The 16,748-nt window shown below is 38.6% G+C and overlaps 2 protein-coding genes across 5 annotated transcripts in view; both read left to right on the forward strand.

The window, feature by feature from the left end:
* Nucleotides 1-3,991, forward strand: part of LOC113428865 (amine sulfotransferase-like) — a 13,852-nt gene extending 9,861 nt beyond the window's left edge. For 2 of the 4 annotated variants that reach the window (XM_087973085.1, XM_087973091.1), the window contains exons 4-6: nucleotides 402-496; nucleotides 1,305-1,485; nucleotides 2,913-3,991. In XM_087973085.1, coding sequence (XP_087829211.1) covers nucleotides 402-496; nucleotides 1,305-1,485; nucleotides 2,913-3,073 — 437 coding nt within the window. In that variant the 3' untranslated portion in view covers nucleotides 3,074-3,991. Of the gene's footprint in view, nucleotides 1-401; nucleotides 497-1,304; nucleotides 1,513-1,746 lie in introns of all 4 variants that reach the window. The other 2 variants (XM_087973103.1, XM_087973098.1) reach the window with 1 other exon arrangement.
* A 6,351-nt stretch (nucleotides 3,992-10,342) lies between these two features.
* On the forward strand, nucleotides 10,343-16,027 carry LOC113428869 (amine sulfotransferase-like). The gene is made up of 6 exons (XM_087973156.1): nucleotides 10,343-10,526; nucleotides 10,881-11,089; nucleotides 12,539-12,665; nucleotides 13,361-13,455; nucleotides 14,890-15,070; nucleotides 15,836-16,027. Exons 1-6 carry the CDS (start codon nucleotides 10,343-10,345, stop codon nucleotides 15,994-15,996), a joined length of 957 nt encoding a protein of 318 aa, XP_087829282.1. The 3' UTR covers nucleotides 15,997-16,027.
* Nucleotides 16,028-16,748: the final 721 nt, after the last annotated feature.

A 16,748-nucleotide genomic window follows, 5' to 3' on the forward strand; every position in this document is an offset into this window, starting at 1 on the left:
GCGTGCATAAGCGCACCAACGTGCCTACCGTCCCTGTCCTATTGTTTCTCTTATTCTTTTATTTTTCTTATATGTACCCATTTCATATATTCACAACTATGTATACACTTGTACTTATTATCTTGTAAACAATTGACAAATCAAATAAATAAATAAATAAATAAATAGTTATGGCTCCCATTCCTTCTCTCTCCTCTCTGCATTCAGTGTTATTAAGGTGGCCTCTCCGCTGAGCTTTGATCTGTAGGCCCATCAGGTCATGATAAATGGAAGAAATTCAAGTATTCAGAAAGTATCCCTAAGACAGATTGTTAGCTGGAACATTGCAGTGCCCAACTAAACAATTAAATCAAGTGACTTTGAAGATCATATTTATGCCAAATTTATTTCTCTTCTATCAGTGCCCAGTAGTTTGTGGCTAGACCATATAGAAGGCTGGTGTGCTCATAAGAGTGATTTCAATATTCTCTTCCTTTCTTATGAAGACATGAAAAAGGTAAGATGTGTCCATTTTGCATTGTGCAATATGAACAACCATCAAGCATAGAAAGATTTAGAAATGATGGGATGTATAGAATAACTTATTTCATCAAGGAGTAATAGAGGTGACCACCGAACCACTCTTGGTTATTTCTGTGAACTCCTGGAGAACTGGTAAGGTCTCTGAAGAAACATAAGAGTCCCCTCTTCAACAGGAAGGAGGAGGATCCATGAAACTGGAATATGATCATCTTGGTATCAAAAAGATTAATAAAGGTCATTTTTGTGAGCATTTGATGAGATGAGCAGGATATGATTTTAATCAATAAAATGAGGTAAAATAAAGCAAAATAAATAATGTTCTCCTATTTTGGCTTAAAGAAGGTTGACTCAACTCAAGTGCATTTTCAAGAGAGACCAAAGCATTTATTTAGCTTGGTTGGAAAACTGATCAGCTTCTGTTGCAACCAAGATTGCTAAGAATGTAAGAGTCTGAATCATAAATATATTGAGAACCAAAACTGTTTCTCAACAACTTGTCTCTTGGAAACCCTTAGCAGCAGTTGTAAGAATGGATTTCTATGTTTAATAAATATTGTTCTTTAATATATATATATATATATATACAAATGATTTAATATTAGAATAATTGTTTTCAGTAAGAAAAGAAAGAATTAAAGGCAGAGAAGTCAGAGACAGCATTGATATGCAAGATATGTATAAGATAGTGATAATCTTTAGAATTCCCCAAATATATCAGCAACATTTTCCATCTTTTCTCCATTGTTATGAATTAACTAACATAAAGCTGTATCAAATTGCAGGATCTGAGAAGTTCTGTACTGCAAATATGCAACTTCCTAGGAAGAGAACTAACTGAAAAGGAGGTGGATGATGTGGTGGATAAAGCTACATTTGATAACATGAAAATGGATCCTAGAGCAAACTACAACTTAATGGCTCCTACCGTAGCAGATTCTAGCAAAGGGGTCTTTCTTCGTAAAGGTAAATTCATAGAAATTTATACTCTAGGTCAGGGGTGGGCAAACTTTTTGGTTCGGGGGCCTCATTGACTTTTAAAATTTGACAGACGGGCCGCCACCTGGTGTCGAAATGCCTGTCATTACAAGTCAAAATCAAATGAATGCAATCATTCAATCATTCACATCAAACCGTAATTCTGTACCAATCTTCGGCGGGCCGGATTAAAAAGACCAACGGGCCAGATGTGGCCCGCGGGCCGTAGTTTGCCCACCCCTGCTCTAGGTGTATGCTTATGGAATATGCCAACATTGTCACTTTTTGTAGAGTAGTATGTACATTTTCTAACAACTTCTCTTTCAGCTGTCTCTTCATGATGTTGCACTGAGGCAGCCATAAGACTTTCTTAGCTGTACCAGTGTTAAATTGGTGCACTCCTTTAAATCCTGATAGGTTTTTGCCATAGATATAATCTGACTATTTCAATGACCAGTCTGTTGCTTGAACAGTCTAATGATCCTTTAGGAATGCGATTGTTCTAGTTCATACTGCCACTTTAGCCTGTTGGAGACACATCTTCTTTACCACTGGTGGGATTCAAATTTTTTTACTATCCGTTCCGTGGGCATGGCTTGGTGGGTGTGGCAGGGGAAGGACACTGTAAAATCTCCAGTCAGAGGTGGCATTTGCCAGTTCTCCGAACTACTCAAAATTTCCACTACCGGTTCTCCCGAACTGGTCAGAACCTGCTGAATACCACCTCTGTTCTTTACTCTCTACCCTGGGTCTCAGAGCTGCCTCCTTTAAGCTGCAGGGACATGGCAGCATCAATCATTTCAATTAATCATGGGGCTGGTTCCAACAGGGTGAACTTCAGATCATTTAGAACTTCACTGGCAGACCATTGGTTCCATGACTTCCTGGTACAAGATACTTATCCCAGAGAAATCACTTGACCCCTTCTAGTTAGAGAAATCTTTGCCCTTATTTCAAGTCTTCACTCTGTAATCCAGCTCTAGTTAAAATAGTAAGGAACCAGCTTCCTGCCCAAAAATTAGAAATACAGATTTGTATATACTGTTTGATGGACAGGGAGGTATTAAACATTCCTCTGACAATGGAGGAATGTGCAATGTTCCAGGTTTTGCAAACTATTATCCTCTTTCTCAGACTCCAAGAAACCCATAGGAAGCATGGTAATTGGAGATTAGAAACCATATCTGGAAGACTTTTGATCTTCATCCCTATAGTCCCCTTGTGAAGCTCTAAATATATAAATGTATACAGTGTGTGTATGTGTGTGTTTGTGGTGTGTGTGTCTATACATACACACAAACATATTGTACATTCCTATACACATACACATTCATTTTGGTGATAAGATGACACAAATAGCCTCTAGTTTAATTGACTACAAAAACTGTTGACATTTTTTAACCACTACTTTCCAGGCATTGTTGGGGATTGGAAGAACCACATGACTGTTGCCCAGAGTGAAAAGTTTGACCGTGTCTTTAAGGAGAGGATGGAAAAGCTGCCCTTCAAATTCTGCTGGGATATTCAGGAGGATCCTCAGCCTATTTCCAGCTCAGTGGAGGAAAATAATGTGTGATATGTGCCTTCAATTGACTTGAATCAGAGATGACCTTCCAAGAATAGTCTTTATGTAGATGTTTAATTCTCAACTTTGCAGAGATCATAGAACAAAGCAATACTAAATTCTATGCCCGTGATGGTGAACCTATAGCACGTATGGCTCTCAGTGGGCCTGCACGCCTTCGCCAGCTGCTTTTCTGGTTTCTGGTCAACTGGTCTTTGCAGATGCTGGAGCGCCAGAAAACGGCCTGAAAACTCTTTTCCAGGCCGTTTTCCAGGCCATTTTCTGGGCCATTTTCTGGCCGTTTTTCTGTCCTTTTTCTGCCCTTTTTCAGGCTGTTTTTGAGCCATTTTCAGGCTTTTTTCATGCCATTTTTGGGCCAACAAAGCCCAAAATGCCCCTAAAACAGTCAAAAAACATCCTGAAAATTTCCTGAATAATGGCATGAAAATGTCCCAAAAACGGCCTAAAAACAGCCCAAAAATGGTCTGGAAACAACCTGGAAAATGGCCTGAAAACTGCCCAAAAAACAGCCTGTTTCTTGCAAATGACCCAGAAAACGGCCAAAATTGCCCCCCAAACAGCTTGAAAACAGCCCCCAAAACGGCTAAAAACTAGTCATGCATGCACCAGCCAGCTGGTCTTCAGCTTTCCGGCACGCACACATGCATGTGCATTCCAGTTTGGGCACTCAGTGCCAAAAAGGTTCACCATCACTGTTCTATGCTATTATTAAATATAATAGGAACTGCAGAAAATAGTTAATACTACATCTGTGACTATTGCAATTTCCATAAGAATATAAAATAAGATGCTTTGAACTGATTGTTGTTGAGTGTTAATTCAGAGACTGCAAAATATAAAACGTATCCTGTTAGTGTGCTCCCTGTGCCACTGGCATTTACATAACAATAAATAAAACCAGTTATTCTCTCTGTGTCCTTCCCTGGGAATTAAAGATGGACTATTCACAATTCCACAGTCTGACTAGTGGGAATTGCAGGATGCATTCTGTGTTTTCCACTGCTCTAATCATTAAAATTACAATGTGGTTTACAACAAGGATAAGTCTGAAGAAATCAGTTTCTTTACCAAAACCCCAACAACAGGCTTTGTTGCATTCTGTTAGCAGAGGTTTTGGGTTGCCTCATATGTTGATGGTGTCTAACTATGTGATTTGTAGAACGTTATTAACTGTTATTAACTGTTATCAGAGGCTGCTATATTATTTTCAAATGCACACAGAAGTTTAAACTGTTGGACTTCACAATGTAGTTGACACATCTAGAACTCAGCATGTGGGCAGAATTACTTTAAGTAGACCCAAACATGAATTCTGACATGGCTCACGTGCCCTGGGCATGCCTGTCATAAACATGCCTGTGCAGAATCATAGCTTTGCATTTATCCATAAGAAGACTGAAAGGGGTGGAGTGAAATTTTATACAGGGGGAGGGGACACGAAGGAGGAAGTTGTTTGTATGTAAAACTGAAACGAAAAACTGCAAAACAAGTTAAGACTTAGCACATATAACACACTGCCGGGAGAGAAGTTGGGTCATAAAGGAAGTCAGCTAAGCAGTAAAAAGCTTTCAAAAGAAATCCATTCAGCTTCCCCCTCAAACAAACAAACGAACAAAAAAACTCCTGGGCGATTCTTTTTCTCTGCTCTTCAACCTGCCTGTCATTCATCAAGGTAAGTCACACATTTTGACATTCTCTTTACGTTCATAGTAAATTTAGCAAATTAAGTTATTAAAGGGGAGGGAGATTGGAGGGCAGAGGCGGAGAGTTTAGCTTCAGCACTAAATTGGGGGAGGAGGAAGGGAGAAAGATCAAGTTTTTTTTCCTTCCAATGTTTTTGCTTTGTTTTGTTTTGTTCATTAAAAAAAGGTGGGTTTGTGGAGGGAGGAGCTAAAGCAAGAGAAAGGTTTTTGGACAGCTCGTCTGGGAGCTGCCACCCTCAATGCATGGAGCTTACTTACCAAAATCAAAAGCTAGGGGAGGCCTGTAGTCTCCTTAATGCCAGCTGGTCCTGACAGAGACCTTGCCCACAAGCTAGCTTCAAAGGATCAGGGCATCTCATTTGCACCAAGCACATAAGCTTGTTTGGGAGCCCCTTTGGCAGGGGTGTCAAACTCGCATCATCACGGCAGCATCATGTGACGTATTGGAATTTCCCCCTTCGCTAAACCAGACGGGGCCAGCACGTGACGCATCTGGGCCGCGAGCCGCAAATTTGACACCCCTGCTCTTTATTTATTCATTTTTATTTATTGAGTTTATTTAGTTTAGTTTGTCAAGCATGTTTGTCAAGAAAGCAAGTATAAGTATATAAACATGTAAGTATAAACAGGTATAACTATATACATAATAAATGAGTACGAATAAATGGGCACAGTAGGACAGGGAAGGTAGGCACACTGGTGCACTTGTGCCCTTACAGACCTCTTAGGAATGGAGTGAGATCCACGGTAGACAGTTTAAGGTTAAACTTTTGGGGGTTTGAGGCTGTAACAACAGAGTCAGGTAGTGAGTTCCGGGCATTGACCACTCTGTTGCTGAAGTCGTATTTTCTGCAATCGAGTTTGGAGCGGTTTACTTTGAGTTTGTATCTATTGTTTGCCCGTGTGTTATTGTGGTTGAAGCTGAAGTAGTCATTGACAGGTAGGATGTTATAGCAGACAATTTTGTGTACTAAGCTTAGGTCAGACCGTAGGCGGCATAGTTCTAAGTTGTCTACATCCAAAATCTCAAGCCTGGTGGCATAAGGTATTCTATTGCAAGCTGAGGAGTGGAGTATTCTTCTTATGAAATACCTCTGGACTCATTCAATTGTATTAATGTCTGTTATACAGTGTGGATTCCAGGCAGATGAGCTATATTCGAGAATTGGATTTTGCATTGGAAGGGGATGCTCATGTCCTAATTTAGCCAAGCTCTTCCCTCCTGCTTGGCAGTTTTGGGCTTCACAAAGCTTTTTGCTGTATCTGCCTCCTTTTTGGACACAGCTGGGTGGTGGACTTCCTCCAGCTTTTGTGCTCCGTTTATCAACCTACATGGTTACTTAATGGCTGCACCTGAGAAAGCCAGATGTAGTTGAGTTAGGTCAAGTGGTAACTCAACTTATGATCGCTATGAGTTATGACCACAATTCCAGGCACAGTTATAGCTGTAAGTCAAGGACTATCTGTATACACACTTACTACTGGGCCATTCTTTTCATAGTTCTATGATTTTCTTACATTGGTCTATGTGTCACTGTGAGCAGGATTTATATAGTTTTAGGACTTTAGGAGATGGCTCCTTTTCCTCCTTCTCCCTAGAGACATTGTCCACATGGATTTTCAAATGGGGGTTATCACTAGACAAACAGAGCAGGTTCTGCCTTTTCATAGGGAGACCCCACTTTATCAAAACAATCTAATAAATTGCTTTTAAATGATCTTCCAATTCAGTTGCTTATTAGAAGAGGTAAGCTGAGACAAAACCTAGGGCCAGCTTTGTCCATCAATACATTGAGGATCTGAGGGTCTGGCCTATTAACTTATTGTCAAACTATTAAGTGCAAGTGTGCCATGTTAATCACTCTATTGCTGAAATTAGCAGTCTAATTTAGTACTAGCTTTGGTATCTGTTAGCAAAGAGTTAAGGAGGCTGACCACAAGTGCTTCATTATATAAAAAATGTCAGTCTAGCTGGCAGGTTGTGGCTGAAGAATTGTGCAAGTGGGCCCCTTGCTAGAACAGGGAAAGATAACATGGCATTTAGCTTTAGTGCTGTCAAGATTGTCCAGGCAAAGTCCAGAGGTAGAAAGTTAATCATTGACATGTTAAAAACACATTAGAAGTGAAGAACTTGGGTTAATTAAGGACTCTATGCTTATTATGGGATGTTACATGTCTTCAATAAATCAGGATCACATGATTAAATATAAGGAAATTCTGATGTATATTTGTGGTTTTCTGGTATAAAAATAGTTTGTTTCATATCTGCTGGCACACTTGGATCCCAAATGTGTATTTTTACTTCTGTGCAGAAATAAATTATGAGATCCTAGTGTCAGCGTTCCAGGGAACATCAATTTCTGTCAGTAACTCCAAGATAAGCATAATCTCAAAATTACTTTTATTAGAATAGCACCTGGCACATCTGTGGAATTCCGAAACCAAAGTTTCCCGGCTTCCCCACAATGTCCCAACCTACAAACCATCCCCTTTTTACTCATTATCACATCACATGAACCAATCCCAAAGTAAGTTCCAATTCTTTCTGAGCCACACTCTTTAACCTTGAACTATCAAAAGAATTATATTTTGTCTACCAAGAGCTACTCAATTAACATCACCCCCTCCCACTTTCTCCAGCTATGTGGCAGCAATGAATCATGATTTTATAGCTGACACCTAGTTTCCTTTACTCAGCATGATATTATCATCCAATTGTGCCACATAAAATAAACCCAATGATGGACGATGCCGGATCAGACCAGTTCCAGAGAACTGGTAGTTCTGACAATCAGCTGCCCTCTGTCCTATATTTCTGTCTTTTTCAGCTCATCATATTCACGCGGCACAGAACCGGTTGTTAAACCGGTTGCAGCCCATCATTGCTGGGCCAACACTTTCTAGGGGGAAAGAAAGGACCAATAACTAAACTAAAAAAAACCTTCCAAAAATCATCAGAAAAAAGATAACAATAGCAGCCTATTTTAAATTTTGAAAAATTATTCAACCCAATTTTAAAATGTGCTGTTCACATGTTTGACCACACAAAATAATATTGTTCAACTTTTTAATGATACCATGTGCCCATTTATATATGGAAAGGAAACATATATAATTAATATGGAAAGGAAACATATATAATTAATATAAGATTTAATCCTGGTATGCACAGGGGTGGGATTCTACCAGTTCTGACCAGTTCTATAGAACCCCTTTTTAACTTTCTAAGCAGTTCAGAGAACCGGGAGTTAGAAGAAATCTCCTTTTGTTTTTTTCCCCCACCCTTATTACATTCTTGGCAGCATGCCTAGACTTACTGTCTCCGAAGGAGGTTTTCTTTCTTTCTTGATATTTTCTTAAAAGGGAAGGGTTGTTTTAAGCTTTTTACACTGCTGTTGGGAGGAAATACTCCCCTGGAAATACTTCCAGCTTCATGCAATGATCAGCACTTTGAAGAAATAATTAAATAAGGAAGCAGAGCTGTGGAAAGAAGCTTTTTAATGACAAGGAACCAAGATGAGTAACATTCAGCAAGGCTTCTTGGCTAGCTAGAAAGATTGACATTCAAACGTGAGTTTACATACCCTTTCTGAGTTTTGGTCTAACACTGGTTTTTGGTGAAGTTTAATTCTGTGCTTGGTGATGTTTAATCCTGTGTTTATTGATGGGATAATTTTCCCTATTCAGCTTTGTTTGGAAGGAAAAAGTTTAATCTCTGATCCTGAAAAGAAACTGGGTTGAGAAATCTGGCTAGTTCCCATGTTTGATTTTTTTTCCTGCCTCATGGTTTCTTGTTCTATCTGGGGAGAGGGTCTTTCTTCACTGCTTTAGTGGTATCTGGCACTGTCCTTTTGGGATGTACTTCCAAGAGGCAGGATGCAAGTTTGGCATTGATTTTTTTACTGCTTTTCTGGGGGGCATCCTTAAATCTGGGTGATTTCTATAGGATATCTTGTGAGGTGAGTGAGACCAGCTGGTATCTTTAAGTGGTGCAAATGGATCTAATGATTGCTTTTCCTGGGTGTGCTCTTTCTGGAGAACTTAAATGACGTCTCTGCTAAAGGGTTTCACTTTATGAGCAAGAGTTGGCTGCTGATAGTTATCATTGCATTTTAACTATTTTAATTCCTCAAGGTGCTCTGGCATCCTGCCTGATTTGTAACTCTGGCTTGCAGGTATTTTTAATCTAATGATTGGTATTTAGGGCAGCTTTTTGCAAGCAAAGAAGCTTTTTGTATTTTTGTACAGGTAATCATTGACTTACAACAGTTCATTTAGTGACCATTCAAAGTTACAATGGCACTGAAAAAAGTGACTTATGTCCATTTTTCACACTTACGCCTGTTGCAGGATCCCCACTGTCATGAGAAGCCAGGTGAGGAGAAGCACCCCTTGACGTGAGTGACGTCGAGTTGGCCATGCCCACCCAGTCACATGACCACCAAGCCACACCCATCAACTAAGCCATGCCCACAGAACCGGTTGTTAAAAAATTTGAATCCCACCCCTGGGTATGGACAATAAGATCTGCATTCCACACTTGGTAAATCCATAATTCTTCATATAATGATATATTCCAAATCCTTGGCAAATAGAAGTATATTTTCATATTTAAAAAATATTGATATTTAAAAACACTTTAATAAATATATAGGTACTAGTCTAAAATAAAACAAGAGTGATGTAAGTCTACATCAGATGAGAAAGTGCCCCTTCTTCTATTTTAAACGACGAAATGATTTGCAGGTTAATATTTAAAGCTTTTTTTTCTTTCTTTCTTTAAAATAAAATTTTACTTCATTGTCTTTTGTGGGATTGCTCTTGCTCTCAAGAGGGGGTGGGAGAAATGAAAGGTTGATTACTCCTGTCACATGCCTCAATGTTATATGGTCTGAAAGTGGTGCTGTAGACGTTGTTCCATTTATCTCTTTTTGACTTTGTTTGCAGCATAAATTCAAGTCCAGAAAACACACAAATGATTGACTTAGCAGGATTCATTAACTTCCTTTTATATAAAATAAGTAAATGTACAATACCAGTAATTTCTTCCAATGTGGAAAGGTTACAAGAAAACACAAACAGAAGCAGACAAGCAAAGTCAATGGGGGAGCCAGATTCGCTAAACCGTATTACTAAATTATCAACCGAAATGATTCACATAACAACTGTAGTAGGAAACGTCATAACTGGGGCAAAAACTCTTAACAAATGTCTCACTTAACAACAGAAAATTTGGGCTCAATTGTGGGTTGTAAGTTGAGGACTACCTGTACTATCAGAGACTATGTAAAGTAACAGAAAAAGAAAAGAGAATTGCAACTCTTATGTTTTTTAACATTGTAATTAAAATTTCTCTTCGAAAAAAACTCTTAGATGCCAAAGAAGAACAGCAAATTTATTCGTTGCAATGGGAATTTTCATGGGTGTAAATTAAGTTCCAAAATTAATTAATTAATTAGGAAAACTAATCTAGTAACATATTTTGTTTTAATTTATGTTGCCAAGAAGCATGGTTTTTTTTTAAATAACTGAATTAATACGTGTCATAAGTGTAAAAATGATTGTCAATTACTCTATTATTTTATCAATAGATCCAATAATGGAGATAGTAGATAAGTACCTATGTAAATACAAAGGATTTTACTTTGTACAAAACCAGACCTCAGCTGAAAATATCGATTCAATAGAAAGTTTTGAAATCCAAGATGATGATATATTTATAATCACCTATCCTAAATCTGGTAAGTTCAAGGATATCTTCTGAGGAACACTTAATCTTTTATCCAGTGCTGTTATTTAATTCAGTATTTTGTTTGCTGCAACTGTGCTATACTATAATCAGATTTTAATGTTTGGCATTTTATTAGACACTGGAAATATAGGTAAAATAAAGCTGCTATATCTGCTATTTATTTTACTTTAAAAAGCTAATTTTCTTTCACACATGCATCAACTATTTAAAAGAAACTATTGCTTTTATGTTCTCTGAAACATTTATTATTCTTCCTGACAAGAAAGATTTCTCTATATAACTTCAGTATTCTACAAATAATGATGGCTCTGGGTACATTAATTTAATTATTTCTTATTTGCAGGCACAGTGTGGACTCAGAACATTGTGAGCTTGATTTTGTATGAAAGTCATCGAGATGGAACTGAAAATATTACCCTGATTGACAGAATACCATGGCTAGAGTATAATATTTTCCAGGTAGATTTAACTAGTCGCCCATCACCTCGTGTCACTTGCTCCCATCTGCCCTACTATTTGGTACCCAAAGGATTACGAAATAAAAGAGCAAAGGTAGGACCTATTTTGCTACATTATGGAATGGAATGGGAAATTGTCAGTCTTCAATTCTTTTAAGCTATGTATCTGAATATTTTAATAACAAGTGGGCAAGGACAAAGAAACAGATGCTATTTTGATCCACAGTATTTGGTGGATGATAACAAAATTTGAAGCCTGAGCAAAAATAATATCTCAAACAAAACAAGTGTTAAAAATGGGATATCATGCAAATCAGAAATAGGCTAAGAACCAAATTGAAGATTCATATACAGAAATATTTACACCTTATGCTTATTTTTACCCTAATGACATTTCCAAGTGGAATGTAATGAATGATCTCTACCATACCCCCAGTTGTAATCTTAACATATCCAGAAGATGTTACGTTGATGAATATACATCCTCCACCTTTATTATTTTTACAAATAACTCAAGGCAACAAACATATTCAACATACTTCCTCCTCCTATTTTCCCCACAACAACAACCCTGTGAGGTAAGTTGGGCTGAGAGAGAATGGCTGCTCCAAGGTCACCCAGCTGGCTCTCATAGCTAAGGTGGAACTTGAACTCACAGTGTCTTGCTTTTTAGTCTGATGCCTTAAGCACTAAACCAAACTGGCTCTCATCCCTTCAGCCATCAAATCTCTTCAGAGGAGAGGGCTACTCTCAGTCACTCATGCCCTAATCACCTCCTTGATGAATGACTATAACAGCTTTAATATGAAGATGCTTTTTACAATGGCCTTTGAAGGTGATGAGATGCTTCAGCTGCTGCAAAATTAGCACCATGGGATTTTGTATGTTCTCCAAGAACTGCATACGTTACACTCCCACTTTGCAATTTGCATTGGCTACCAGTTTGCTTCCCAGTCCATTTCAAGGTGTTAATTATGACCGTTAAAGCCCTTCATGAGTTGGGAACAGGTTATTTGAAGGACCTCCCCTCCCCTATTCAAGTGAGCTGGAGAAACATGGAGGAACCTGTGAACTAGGGAGTTTTGTTGGGCAGGTTCTAGATAGAAAGCATTTTCTGCTATGGCCCCTGTCCTATAGAATGGAATGGAATGGAATGGAATGGAATTCTTTATTGGCCAAGTGTGATTGGACACACAAGGAATTTGTCTTGGTGCAAATGCTCTCAGTGTACATAAAAGAAAAGATACATTCGTCAAGAATCATAAGGTACAACATTTAATGATAGTCATAGGGTACAATGAGCTATCATATCATACTAAGAAACAATATGATTTGATTGCTTATGGAAGGAACCTCATTCTCCCCAAGGTGAGACTAGCCATAGCCTTCTGGGAAGTCCTGAAAACATTGTTTTACCAATAAGCTTCCCATGACTGGTTGTATAAGGGTAAATGGATGCACTTTCTGTATGCTGGCAGTGTGTCTTTTTTCTTGTTTTTATTTCCTTTTTTTTTTTGACCTAGGTATTCTTTTTCTGCTACAGATTATTTATGTGTATAGAAATCCAAAGGATATCTTGGTTTCTATGTATCATTTTCACAAAATTTCAGTCACATTAGAAACTCCAAAAGACTTTGATACATTCTTGGAGAAGTTTTTGGCTGGCAAAGGTAAAAAGATCTTGATTGTGATAATGCTTGTCATTTGTTTGTCTTGGATAAGAAAGTATGGATATATATTTCAATCCACTTCCCATGTGGAGCAAAGAATCCACCCTCTCCTCTCCTCTCGAATAAGAGAAGGATAATGATTTACTCATGCAGCACTTTGTATAATTCTTAGACAAACATGAATATATGGAGAAGAATAGAGGACTCCAAGGATAACTCATGATGTAAAAGTGACTGGGAAAGGCAAGAGAAGGCACTTTATTAAAAGACGGAGACAAGAAATACTAGTATTCATTTAATGTTGAGAAAAATGGAGATAAGTTGTTTGGTGGTTTAAAATGTGTTGGGAATGGAGGGACAGAATCTAAAATGAACAAAAATCAATATTCATTTGGAAGTATGAGTTATCCCATTTTTTTTAAAAAAAATGTAATATTTAAAGAACCAAATACTCTCTAAAAGTGTAATCCCGTGAGCCAACCCATCCAGTGTTATTAGGATGGACCCCTCAATCATGCTTTGAACTGAAGGCCTCCAGGCTCATAAGGATAAATGGAGGAAATTCAAGCATTAAGAATATATATGTATATGTATCTCTTAAGACAATGTTAGTTGGAACACTGCAATTGAACTAAATCAGGTGAACTTTTAACATTGCTCTCATGTTTATGGTAAATTCATTTCTCTCCTATCAGTGGGCAATAGTTTGTGGCTAGACCATATAGAAGGCTGGTGCACTCATAAGGATGATTTCAATATTCTCTTCCTTTCTTATGAAGAAATGAAAAAGGTAAGTTGGATCCATGTCATGTAGTGTAACATAACTATTAAGCTTTAGAAATGATGGGATGTTAGGAATAACTTATTGCAGAAGGAAGTTACAGAGATGATTACAACAACACTCTTGGTTATTTTTGTGAAATCCTAGAGGACTGGTAGGTTTTGAAAAATAGTAAGTGCCCTCTCTTCAAAAAGAAGGAGGAGGATTCAGAAAATTAGGCTTTTGCCACCTTGACATCATGTTAATAAACAGTGTACACTCAGAAAATAAGGCCGGCCCTTATTTGCTTTTGACCCCTGAAAAAATGGCTAGGCCATCTTTTCAGGGGTGACTTAATTCCCCTCCCCATGCACCCTTGCCTAGAGCACCCAGCGAGTAGCCATGCCTCATCACCAGCTACTCCTAATGGCTGATCATGGCAGAGTGCAGAGAGCCTGCCAAGCGCCTTTGCTGCAGACCCGGGTATGGTGCTGGCTGCAGGCAGGGTCAGTGGACAGGTGGCGGCGGTATGGAAGACAGCCTCAGTGGCGGTGGGGCACTTTGCGTTGCGGAACCTTCAGTGGCCACTGTTGCAACTTCCTCTGCCGCCGTTGCTTTTCCTTCTGCCCTTGCCACGGCTTATGCCACGTTCAGAGTGCGGCCATTGGGCAAGACGCAGAGGCTGGAGTGCCTGCTGGACAAGTTTGGAGTGGTTTACATTAATAATTACATTTATATCTGTTGTGTGCTCTTGTGTTGTTGTGATTAAAGCTGAAATATTCATTAACTGGTAAGGCATATGCTTAAGTCCAATCTTAGCCGGAGTAGTTCAAGGTTGTCTAAGCCTAAAATCTCAGGTCTGGTGGTGTAGGGTATTCTGTTGTGAACAGAGGAATGTAGTACTCTTCTGGTGAAATACTTCTGGGCTCGCTCAATTGTATTTAGGTCTGATATACAATGTGGATTCAGAGAGAGAGAGGGAGAGAGGGAGAGGGAGAGGGAGATGATAGATGGATGGATGGATGGATAGATGGATAGATGGATAGATGGATAGATAGAGATAGATAGGTAGGTAGGTAGATAGATAGATAGATAGATAGATAGATAGATAGATAGATAGATAGATAGATAGATAGATAGATGATAGATAGATAGAGAACCAAAAATGTTTCTTAACAGTTTGCCTCTTGAAAACCTTTGGCAGCAGTCATAAGGAAGGGTTTATGTGTCTAATCCATTGATTTTGCTTGCTATGTCAATGTACAGTGTTCATTTTAAAAAAATACAAATCACAATCTCAATATTTTTTTTCAGTAAGAAAAGAAATGAGGGTTGGGGAAGTGATAGATAGCACTGATATGTGAGATATATATAAGGAACGAATTCCCCAAATATGTTCCCAACCTTTTCAGTCTTTTCTCCATTGTTATGGACAATCTAATATAAAGCTGCATCAAATTGCAGGATCTGAGAAGCTCAGTATTGAAAATATGCAACTTTCTAGGAAAAGAACTAAATGAAAAGGAGGTTGATGATGTGGTAGATAAAGCTACATTTGATAACATGAAAATGGATGCTAGAGCAAACTACAGATTCATCCCTTCTGATCAGATAGATTTCAGCAAAGGGGACTTTCTTCGCAAAGGTAAATCAGTAGTAATTCATATTACTGAGGCTATGCTTGTGGGACATGCCAGGCTCCATCTGAGGCCAGGATTAGTGCCTTCATTTGAAAGGCACCTTTTAAGTTATATAGACATGGCTGATTGCATGTATCTGAGACAGTTGTAAATCTTTCTTAGCTGTACCAATGTTAAAGTAGCATTCTCTTTTTCATCCTGACAAAATTTTGGCATGAATATAATCTGTTTCTATGACAGGCCTGTTGCTTGCATAGTCCAATGATTCTTAGGGAGTGGGTTGGATCATTCTAGTTCACACTGGCCACTTTTGGGTAATGGAGACATTGCCTCTTCACTCTCTACCCTGGGCACTGTCCTCCAGTCTTAGAGCTGCCTCCTTTAAGCCTATGTGGAAATAGACAATGCTCAATGGACCATCAATCGTTTTACTTAATCAGAGGGCCAGTTCCAAAAAGGTGAATTCAAGATCATTTGAACCTCACTAGTCTTCTATCAAGTCTTCACTCTGTAATTAAAATAGTAAGGAACCAGCTTCCTGCTCAAAAATTATAAATACAGGTCTCCCCCCTTTAGGCCCCCTTGCAATCGCCCTATGTTAATAAATAATAATAATAAAAAAATTATAAATACAGATTTCTAAGAACAGTTTGATGGAGAAGGGGGTGGCTAAGCAGTCATCTGGTAATGGAGAAATGTGTAATGTCCCAAGTTAATTATGTTTTGCAAATCATTAAACTGTTGACATATTTTTAACCATTGCTTCCCAGGCACTATTGGAGACTGGAAGAACCACATGACTGTTGCCCAGAGTGAAAGGTTTGACCGTGTCTTTAAGGAGAGGATGGAAAAGCTGCCCTTCAAATTCTGCTGGGATGTTCAAGAGGATCCTCAGCCTACCTCCAGCCGAGCGAAGGAAAATAATGTGTGATACACACCTTCAAATGTCTTGAAGCAGAGCTGACTTTCCAAGAATGGTCTTTGAATAACCTTGTAAAATAATGTTTAATTTTCAACTCTCACAGAAAAGATCACAGAAAAAAGCAACATTAAATTTTATTCTATTGTTAATTATAATAGACCCTACAGAAAAGTGGTAATGTATGCCACTCTGAAATTCTTCTTTTCATTTGTATTTTGATTCCACAAATGAAGCCAAATGCACTAGAATTTTGATATTTGATGTCCAGTTGTTTCCTACACCCACTTATCATTTTTCACTTATCAACTGCAGTGATTCGCTTAACACTTGTGGCAAGAAAAGTCTTAAAATGGGGCAATTGTCTCACTTAGCAACATACATTTTCGGCTCAGTTGTAGTCATAAGTTCAGAATGACCTGTATAAACTGCAAATGCTACTCATTTTGTACATTAACTACAAAGCAAGGATCAAGGTGCCTTCCATGTGGATAGGGGTGCCAAGTCTGAGCAGTTACCAAGGTTGCTTGAACAGCAGAAACTTTACTTTTCATATCACAGGAGCAAACATTTAGAAATCCCCCTCTCCTCTTTCCCCTAATGCAGGGGTCCCCAAACTTGGCAACTTTAAGACTTGTGGACTTCAACTCCCAGAATTCTCCAGCTGGCTGGAGAATTCTGGGAATTGAAGTCCACAAGTCTTAAAGTTGCCAAGTTTGGAGACGTCTGCCCTAGTGAACGTATTGAGAGAAGAGGTTCCTTCA

The sequence above is a fragment of the Notechis scutatus genome, chromosome 1, assembly GCF_049901735.1.
Source record: "Notechis scutatus isolate UNSWTSFEM ecotype Mainland chromosome 1, rNotScu1.2, whole genome shotgun sequence".
Taxonomy (NCBI): domain Eukaryota; kingdom Metazoa; phylum Chordata; class Lepidosauria; order Squamata; family Elapidae; genus Notechis; species Notechis scutatus.

Coding starts and splice junctions, on each gene's coding strand:
- LOC113428869 (XM_087973156.1), top strand. CDS start 10,343: ATGATTGTCAATTACTCTATTATTTTATCAATAGATCCAATAATGGAG. Junction 11,090..12,538: donor TACGAAATAAAAGAGCAAAG/GTAGGACCTATT, acceptor TTTCTGCTACAG/ATTATTTATGTGTATAGAAA. Junction 13,456..14,889: donor CTTATGAAGAAATGAAAAAG/GTAAGTTGGATC, acceptor ATCAAATTGCAG/GATCTGAGAAGCTCAGTATT.